At 48.1% G+C, this 10,000-nt stretch overlaps 1 protein-coding gene across 4 annotated transcripts in view; it reads right to left on the reverse strand.

Annotated features, from left to right (window-relative positions):
• mapre3b (microtubule-associated protein, RP/EB family, member 3b) overlaps positions 1–10,000 on the reverse strand; it is a 23,936-nt gene that overhangs the window by 5,898 nt on the left and 8,038 nt on the right. For 2 of the 4 annotated variants that reach the window (XM_062550528.1, XM_062550529.1), the window contains 3 exons: positions 5,067–5,194; positions 4,116–4,261; positions 1,249–1,441 (listed from right to left, as the gene is read on the reverse strand). In XM_062550528.1, coding sequence (XP_062406512.1) covers positions 1,249–1,441; positions 4,116–4,261; positions 5,067–5,187 — 460 coding nt within the window. In that variant the 5' untranslated portion in view covers positions 5,188–5,194. Of the gene's footprint in view, positions 1–1,248; positions 1,442–4,115; positions 4,262–5,066; positions 5,195–9,149; positions 9,293–10,000 lie in introns of those variants that run through there. The other 2 variants (XM_062550530.1, XM_062550531.1) reach the window with 2 other exon arrangements.

Raw genomic sequence — 10,000 nt, forward strand, 5'->3', positions numbered from 1 at the left:
ATTTTTCACATGGAAGGATGGATGCATTTGAGGTCCTATTTAAGTTTGATTTCAGTCTGATTTTGTTGAATAGGCTATATTGTGAGTGTATCAAACCATGAGGTCTGAATCCTAATATAGCACCGAATCATGAGTTGACAGCTTCGTTACACCCCTACACGCCACTAAGCCTCTCCGCGCCTACACACCACCAGAGGTAGACATCCCAGATTCAGAAAGTAAAAGTCCTGCAAAAGTATTTGATCCGACCATTTAGTAAACCAGCTCATCCTTGTTAGCAGCCAGGTAGATCAGATCATTAGTGATATCACCTGCGTTAAATTGCACAGGTAGAAAGAATACACGGCAGGACTTTTACTTTCTGGAACCGGGATGTCCGCCTCTGCATACCACCGATACCTTTCTCGACGACACGCAAACCAAGTGAAGTGAACCGTCACGAAGCCGCCACTGCAGCCATGCCAGAGGAGCACACACACGCTGATCACCACACACCGGGAGAGCCGAGGCCGAGGCGCCCAGACACACAGCACTCTGCTGGCCCGCACACACACACACACACACGTGATGCAGTACTGTACTGTAGGAGCACACAGGAGAGCACTGAGCTGGCTGAGTGATCTCCCTCTCGCTCTCTCTCTCTCCAACAGATGGCGCTAAAGAGCCGCTCATGACTGCTGCTGGGAGGGAGCAGCACTGTCAGCTGCATTACTGTAACGCAGTCACCTTCAGAGCTCTGGCCACACAAAACAACGAGAGAGAGAGAGAGAGGGAGAGAGAGGTAGAGAGAGAGAATGAAAGAGAGAGGGGGAAGGAGGACAGAAAGAGAGAGAGAGAGAGAGAGGAAGACAGAGAAGAGAGAGAGAGGGGAGGACAGAGAAAGAGCGAGAGAGAAGGAGGACAGAGAAGAGAGAGAGGGAGAGACAGAGAAAGAGAGAGAGGAGGACAGAGAAGAGAGAGAGGGAGAGACAGAGAAAGAGAGAGAGGAGGACAGAGAAGAGAGAGAGGGAGAGACAGGGAAAGAGAGAGAGGAGGACAGAGAAGAGAGAGAGGGAGAGACAGAGAAAGAGAGAGAGGAGGACAGAGAAGAGAGGGCGAGACAGAGAGATAGAGAGAGAGAGAAGGAAGACAGAAGACAGAGGGAAAGTGGCGAGCACAGCCAGAGAAGCACACACACACACACACACACACACACACACACACACACACATGCAGGAGGCAGTGGTGGTGGAGGGGTGTGCTGGTTACCTGGGGGCCTCCTGGGTTTGTGGAAAATGAGATCACCTGCGTTAGGCGACGGGGACACCTCCATGCCCTGGCGGGCCAGCTGCGGGTCGTACTCTTTGCCGTCGTAGTTGGCGTCGAAGAACTTCTTGAACCACTGCACAAACTCAAAGTTGTCCTGGAACTTGCCCTTCACCAACTTCTCCACCGGAATGATCTAGAACCAACGAGAGAGAGAGAGAGAGAGAGAGAGAGAGAGAGAGAGAGAGAGAGAGAGAGGGGGGGGGGGGGGGGAGAGATTATTCATACCAGCAATTGCTAATTATTTTGATGTAATTACTGCTTTTGCAACATTGTAACACTTACAGTCATGCCAATAAAGCTCATTGAATTTAAGTGAATTTATTCAATTTATTGAATTGAGAGAGAGAGATAAAGAGAGAGAGAGAGAGAGAGAGAGAGAGAGAGAGAGAGAGATGAATTTGACAAAGAGAAATGGTAGCTGATGATAGTGGTTCTCTTTCATGTGATGTGATTTGGCTTTGAAGGCCACCATGAAAAGAATTCTAGACGCATCCGTCTAACGCAACGTCATCAGCATGAAAAACACAAAGCTGATCTATTTCCAGAGAGGTCTCTGAGAGCATGCACATTCCCTTAATTCACACCAACCTCAACTGTTTAGACTCATGTGCTGTAGTTAAGGTCAAATACCTACAGTACATGCCTTCTAAATGCGATCGACTTTCTCAGTGTGTGTGTGTGTGTGTGTGTGTGTGTGTGTGTGTGCATGCTTTGTATGTCTGTGTGTGTTTGTGTGTGAGTGTGCATGTGTGTGTGGATGCTGTGTGTGTGTGTATGTGTGTATGTGTGTGTGTGTGTGTGTGTGTGTGTGTGTGTGTGTGTGTTTGTGTTCTCCTCAGCACCTCTGGTCATGCTAGGACAGCATAACAGAGCAGTGCAGAGCATTCAGGCAGGTTGGTTTAGCTGTACACCACATAGAAGTGACTCAGGATAAGCTGTTTGACCGCAAATAACAACAACCAACGTATGTTTTTTTTTTTTTTTTGCTTGTGATTCACACAGCATGTTGAAGTTAAAAGACCTGCAGAGATCCAGCCAACTAAGTTCACTACTGTATATAATGCAACTAAGTTCACTACTGTATATAATGCTACTAAGTTCACTACTGTATATAATGCTACTAAGTTCACTACTGTATATAATGCTACTAAGTTCACTACTGTATCTAATGCTATCCCAGGCTGACTGAGTGCTGTAAACACACGCTAGATGTGTGTGCCCACTGCCCACTACTGCATGAGCTCTGCAACTACATGCCCCTCTGTGGGCGAGGGACGAGGGCAGTGCAGGGCATGAGAACGCTGCCAGGCAGAGGTCAGAGGTTAACTAACTGTGCCACAGCCCGGCACTATTATGCATCGCCAGCAAGTTCTGCTACCCGGTCTGTCTGACATCTTGTTTCGTGCACTGCACTGCAAAGGATGATCTGTGGTCGTCACCGCAGAGCATATCTCGATTAGTGCATCGGTCTAAAGACTCTCAAGCTTAACACAGATTTGAGAAGAGTTCAAGAGGTGTTTTAACATTAAAATGAAGGATTAAAAGTCTTTTAACATGTCATTAATCCCAAATATCGCTATGTCTCATGTCCAACACTTTATTTCATTATATTCACGTGATAAACCTGTGAAAAATGGCCTCTCTCCTCTGGCTAGCACCAACAGTGAACGGAAACACAAAGAGCGGAAAGACAGATTTGGGCTTAACATAATATCAGCTACATTATAGCCTCAAAGAATTCTGGTCAGTTTACGGTAAATCAGATCCCAGACTAACACAGCTCCCTTCCAGCTTTATCTGCCTGCAATCAGCCCCGGGATTCGAATGGATTTGTGTTATTACAGAACTAACCCCGGCGCTGGGAACATACCGCGGATACTTGGGACGTTTTTGTTCTGTTCTCCGGCCAGATTAGCCATTGGCTGCCAAGAGGGCTTTTTAAGAGGCAGATACAGTACTGCACATGCCTGCACTGGCTTTAGCTGTGCTAGCGCCCACACCTTTCCCCCTAGCGTAGCAAAGGTTCAGCTACATCTGTCATTATTATCTCCCCATGATATCTTGGCCTGAACAGCAACAGGGCTGATAGACAGGAAATTATGAATGAACTCTATCAGGCCTGCAGCAATGTGTAGAGTGCAAGGCAGTGGATCAAAACAATACAAAACAAAAAAACACTAACGATTCAATAGGTCTGGCTTATGTGCCTAGCCCTACTTAAAGGGACACTTCACCGATTAGTATTAAGCTTTGTATCTTTAGAAAACCAGTCATGTTTTTGAATGGTCGTGCATCATTCCCTCAGTTTGCCTTGAGATGAGAGAAATACAGATTTCAATGTTGGACTTCCTGCTTTCAATTATGTAAAAATCATCATTTTACATCACTGAAAGCAGGAAGTCCTATTCATGGGTTTCATTGAAATCTGTATTTCTCCCATCTCAAGGCAAACTGAGGGAATGATGCACGACCATTCAAAAACATGACTGGTTTTCTAAAGATACAAAGCTTAATGCTAATCGGTGAAGTGTCCCTTTAAGTGTCAACCCTGACCCACTAGTACTCCATTCACAGCCGGGAGGCGCTAGAGTAGGGTGACCAGACGTCCCCGCTTTCAGACAGTCCCCATTTTTGGATGCCTGTCCCCGGGAAAATACAGAAATGTTTTTGAAGAAATGTTTAATGTCAAATATATAGTCAAACTGAAACTGTCCCCATTTTTTCAAAATGTTGGGATTATGTCCCCGGTTTTGGTCTCGGACATCTGGTCACCTTAAGATGGAGAAGCTTGTGACTCTCAGTCTCACCTTGTCCACATTCATGCGTTTGAAGGCAGCCTGCAGCACTTTGAAGTTGTGGATAAACTCGTGCTCAAGACGGGCCTGGAACTTCACTTTCTTCAGGAGGACGCAGCCCGGGAACAACATGTCCATGAACTGGCAATACGCCACACCTGCAAGGAGATGGTCGATCAACGTCAACAATCACTGTCTATTGCAAACATTACTTCTGCTTGTTGCCAATAATGACAAAGGAAGTGAAGCCTAATGTTCACACTTTAAAGACTGATCTTGAGTTGAGTCTACGCTTAGTAACCTGTACTGGCCCTGCTTGAGTTCAGTGTCTATGCTTGTTAGCCTGTGCTTGTTCTGAGCTCAGAGTTTCTTGTGCAAGTCCATCCTCAGCTAAGCCTGTGTGTTCCTTACCCTGTGAGTTCCTCCTGTCCCAGTACCCTGTCCCACATGAGTGCAGTCTCTTTATTTACTAGCCTGTGCTAGCAACTCTGTGTTCATTAGCTTATGCTAGTCTGTGTTTATTAGCCTGTGCTAGTCTGTGTTAATTAGCTTATGCTAGTCTGTGTTAATTAGCCTGTTTTCATTAGCCTATGCTATCCTGTGTTCATTAGCTTGTGCTAGTCTCACTTGAACACAAAGTCTGTTTCTGCTGAGCTGTGAGCTGTTAGCAAGTCTCCCCAGACCACAGCTGCTTCATCTTAGTGTATGTGAGCTGTGCTGTTGGTCTCACCTGTACACCTCTGCTCTATCTTACTGTTGGTCTCACCTGTGCACAGCTGCTCTATCTTAGTGTATGTGAGCTGTGCTGTTGGTCTCACCTGTACAGAGCTGCTCTAATGAGCTGTGCTGTTGGTCTCACTTGTACACAGCTGCTCTATCTTAGTGTATGTGAGCTGTGCTGCTGGTCTCACCTGTACACAGCTGCTCTATCTTAGTGTACGTGAGCTGTGCTGTTGGTCTCACCTGTACAGAGCTGCTCTATCTTAGTGTACGTGAGCTGCAGAGAGTCGTTGACCCAGGCGAGCATGTCATGTCTGCTCAGGTTCTCGATGGTCATCGAAGTGGAGTATACGTTCACCGCCATCCCCCAGCTACAGAGAGAGAGAGAGAGAGGGAGAGAGAGAGGGATGGAGGGAGAGAGAGAGAGAAAGGGAGAGGGGGAGAGAGAGAGAGGGATAGAGGGAGAGAGAGAGGGAGAGAGAGAGAGAGAGACAGAGAGAGGGAGAGAGAGGGAGGGAGAGAGAGACAGAGAGAGAGAGAGAGGGATAGAGGGAGAGAGAGAGGGAGAGAGGGAGAGAGAGAGAAAGAGAGATGCAAAAAATCAATACACAGAAATATCCGGTTGTTCACACACAGACCACAACAATCATGTCCCTGTAGGTGGCTCTGCACGCCACGTCCAACACATGCGCTTTAGCTACGTCAGCAAGGTCATCGAGACCGTCACTTACGTCCACACACACACACACACACATGCTGACTCAGCCAAATGACCTCTTCAAAGGACAGCATCCCGCTCTCACAGCCCAGCCGTGGAGAAGGAACTCGGCCAGTGGTTCATTCAACTCAATTCAACTGGTCATTAGGCTTTAATAATGACGTTCCCCAGAGGCCAAGACCTCATTTGATGGGTTGCTTTCATCAAACAACCAATTGTTATACGCCTAATTATTGAACAATGCAACCTGGCCCAAATAAAGGATTCCTCCCTTTAATTACTTCAGCGTAATTAATGCGGTTTGAAGCTGCTCATCCAATTCCTAATGGTAGCCCTGGCCACAGAAATGTTTACAATGGATTGATCCCGGGCCAGGGTTGTGTACTGAGAGAGAGGGGGATTGCCTGCGCTCTGTAATGTATAAGGGCTCCAAGAAATACTTTATTTATTCTTAATTGGCAACTTTTCGATCTGGTGATGAAGATCTGTTAAGATGGAAATGTTGCCTTCTAATAAATAAAGTATGTACTGTAAGATCATCTACAGCGTGCAAAAACGGCCCTTCCTCTCTCTGCACACAACCCTTGGCCCGAGCTCAATCCATCGGTTGTTTGTTGATTATTATTAAAGTATGTCTTGGAGCTCATATACAGTACAGTGTGCAGACCGTCCCCTTCTCTCTGGTTTGTCTGGCACCTGTTACAGCACACACACTTTGGGTGTGCGCACCCGTCTCTACCAATAGGGTTGTGTACAGCCCAGAACACGAGCAAGCAACACCCGTCTCTACCAATAGGGTTGTGTACAGCCCAGAACACGAGCAAGCAACACCCGTCTCTACCAATAGGGTTGTGTTCAGCCCAGAACACGAGCAAGCAACACCCGTCTCTACCAATAGGGTTGTGTACCGCCCGGAACACGAGCAAGCAACACCCGTCTCTACCAATAGGGTTGTGTACAGCCCAGAACACGAGCAAGCAACACCCGTCTCTACCAATAGGGTTGTGTACAGCCCGGAACACGAGCAAGCAACACCCGTCTCTACCAATAGGGTTGTGTACAGCCCGGAACACGAGCAAGCAACACCCGTCTCTACCAATAGGGTTGTGTACAGCCCGGAACACGAGCAAGCAACACCCGTTGGCTGCACCATGCCAGCTATTAGCAGACTTGAATATATAGACTTGAATGGCGCTGACGGAAGGCGATGTCTTCCACTGAGCAGAAATGAAGGGGGGAAACTGGACATCTCTGACACACACGTTGCTAGACGGACAATATGAACACCTGCTGTGCACACAAAAACGTTATTATTTATTGAATGTTATAGTTTAAAGAGTTGTTATCATTGTTAGGCTGGTACAACTTGCTGCGTAAGCAGGATGCTTTGCTGTGCACGTCGTCAGCATGAATGAAGTTAAGTGGTGTAATGGCTCCACTGGTCAGCAGGAAGCACAGAGGGCTTTTCTGTGAAGGGCTATTATGCCCAGATCAGCGCTGGAATGCACATAAAGGATGAAAGAGGGAGGAAAATAGAAGAGACTGTTGGCTGTTATTACATTACTGTCGGTAGAATTAAAAGTAGGAGGAATCACATCCGGGAGATGGCGAGACAGATCATATTTGTGCATGTGTGTGTGTGTGTGTGTGTGTGTGCGTGTGTGTGTGTGCGTGTGCATGCGTGAGTGTGTGTGGGCGTGACGTGAATAAAGAACAAGTCTAAGGTAGGCTAATCCCATTAGAGTAACCGAAAAGCTGCTCAGATCGTAGCCACAGAACTTTCACTGTGAACAAAGAAACCATGACACACATACACACACACACACACACACACACACACACACACACAAATGAGATCACACTAGACTGAGGTCATTGCCACTGCACTGCCACTGAAGGAATGCACACAAACACACAGATAGCAAATACATCAGTGCAGCTAGCGCGCGCGCCCACACACACACACACACACACACACACACACACACACACAGTGTTGTCCCAGCCTTGACTGTGGCAGAAGTGGCTCTCCACACGTTTGCACTTGGCCCTTCCTGGTAGCAGCTTACGTAACCGCGGGAGACGGCCCTGGCACCGGACTCTCCCTCAGGACTCAGGAGTCAGGACACACAAAGGGATTATCTCCAGCAAAGCGGCCACACATACACACACACACACACACACACACACACACACCCCTAAAAATACTACGGCCCGCTCCCACCACCACCACCACCACACCGCTGTCACAGCCCATCAAATGGAGCTACTGCTGGGAGTCAAGTCCACTGTGTTGACTGAAACTACCCTGATAACTTTCCTGTCCCATGGATACAACTAGCTAATCAACTTCTGAATGTCTGTTCCACCTTAACAAAACATAACCGAGTTGCTGTATATCAAGAAAAAGCAAATCTGGTTGTGTCCCTATTACTGGGGGATCAAGTCAAGACAGGAGTGTGTGTGTAAAGCACAACCTGGGAATCTGTCTCAGCACCTCCCAGCAGAAGAACAATGGCTCAACACCTGAGAACCTGGAGGTCACCCGATCTCCATGCTCTCACTAATCGCTACGCTAACGCTAGGACCACACAGCAACACACAGCCTCGCTGTCCTGTCCCACGGTTCACAATACACACTGATTTCATACGGATGACTGGATGCGTTCAGTGCTAACCTAACTAGGCCACACTCCATTCTCACTAGGTGTTCTAGAAGCTTCCCAGGCCACACTCCATTCTCACTAGGTGTTCTAGAAGCTTCCCAGGCCACACTCCATTCTCACTAGGTGTTCTAGAAGCTTCCCAGGCCACACTCCATTCTCACTAGGTGTTCTAGAAGCTTCCCAGGCCACACTCCATTCTCACTAGGTGTTCTAGAAGCTTCCCAGGCCACACTCCATTCTCACTAGGTGTTCTAGAAGCTTCCTAGGCCACACTCCATTCTCACTAGGTGTTCTAGAAGCTTATGGCCGTGTAAACGAGCCCTATGTCTGTTGTTCTTCCCCATGTTTTTCCCTTGTATTCTGTTTCCTCGCTCGCCTCGTTACCTGTTCTTTCGCTCCTCTCTGACGGTGTGCTTGCGGGAGGGGGTGCTTCGCCCCTCATCTTGGCTGCTACATGGGGAGAGTGTACAAGACCTCATGGGTGCTCAAACACACACCACCCCTTGGACACGCAAACACACACTCGCATATACACTGATGGTGCTGAGTCTGCAGGTGTGTGAAGTTAACAGGGAGGAGCATTCACACACACACACACACACACACACACACACACACACACACACACACACACACACACACACACACACACAAACACACACACACACACACACACACACACACACACACACACAAAGAGATTTGCGTAGGATGAATGTCACCTGCAGACAGCAGAGAGGAGGAGCCTGCTCTCTTTGTCTTTTACTTGCACACACACACGCACACATGCACACACACGCGCACACGCACACACACACACACAAACACACACACACACACAAGCACACACTGGCTCAACTGACCTGGACCTTTACTCTACCCCTCCCATACCTGTCCCATCAGCTGTAACCCTTAAGATAAGCTAAGCTCACACACACACACCTGTAGAGAAGTAGGTGACCGCATCATCTGACATGCTGACGCAGAAGTGAACCAAATCTCCAGCAGCGCAGGTACAGAATGCACCATGGAACGTATCCAGGTGTGATCCGCACAGGTGTGATCCGTATTGGATTAGACCTCTACTGCTTTCGGCTTCCATCCAGGACAGTTGCTCCAAAGTTGTAGAGCCCCAACACTTGTTTATCCACCAATCACACATGCCCAGAAAGCTCATACATAACGATAGCCTACAGTATGGAAGTGTGTGTGTCATCAAAGCAACTGTGTGTGTGTGAGACAGACGTTTCCCATACATCCCCCCACAACACTGTAAACACTGCCCAGCTTTGACATGTAGGCCCCTTCTCAACCTCTCTCCTCTCTCCTCGATACTTGGACCTCCAGCTTGTTTCTACTGATCTAGATAAAGAATGATGGGGCGGCAACAATGGGATAGTCTATCCAGTGTTAGTTATAGATCAGTGGGAACGAGCCGGAGGACCGAGGAAGGAAGGAAGGAAGGGAGGATAGATAAAAAGACGAATGAGAAGCGCCCATACACTATATAATGTAGCGCTTGCGTAGCTGCAGCGTAGTTCTGCCAGGTATACTTAATACTACGTCACTCATTCATTACCCCTGACCAATCACCAGGCTACATTGGCTTTATTAATGACTCTGCTCAGGCACCTGCCCTGTTGCCTTCAGGTGCCGATGTTCCCACCCTCCCTCCCTAATCACCACCAGGTCGGTCCTCGTCCAGCTGTCCAGGGGGTAGGCTTCGCCCCTGCCTCTCGTTCCGGCAGGATTTGCCAGGGTCTGCACGCTCAGTGACCTGGACCTAGGACGGG

Source organism: Sardina pilchardus, chromosome 12 (genome assembly GCF_963854185.1).
Source record: "Sardina pilchardus chromosome 12, fSarPil1.1, whole genome shotgun sequence".
Classification (NCBI taxonomy): domain Eukaryota; kingdom Metazoa; phylum Chordata; class Actinopteri; order Clupeiformes; family Clupeidae; genus Sardina; species Sardina pilchardus.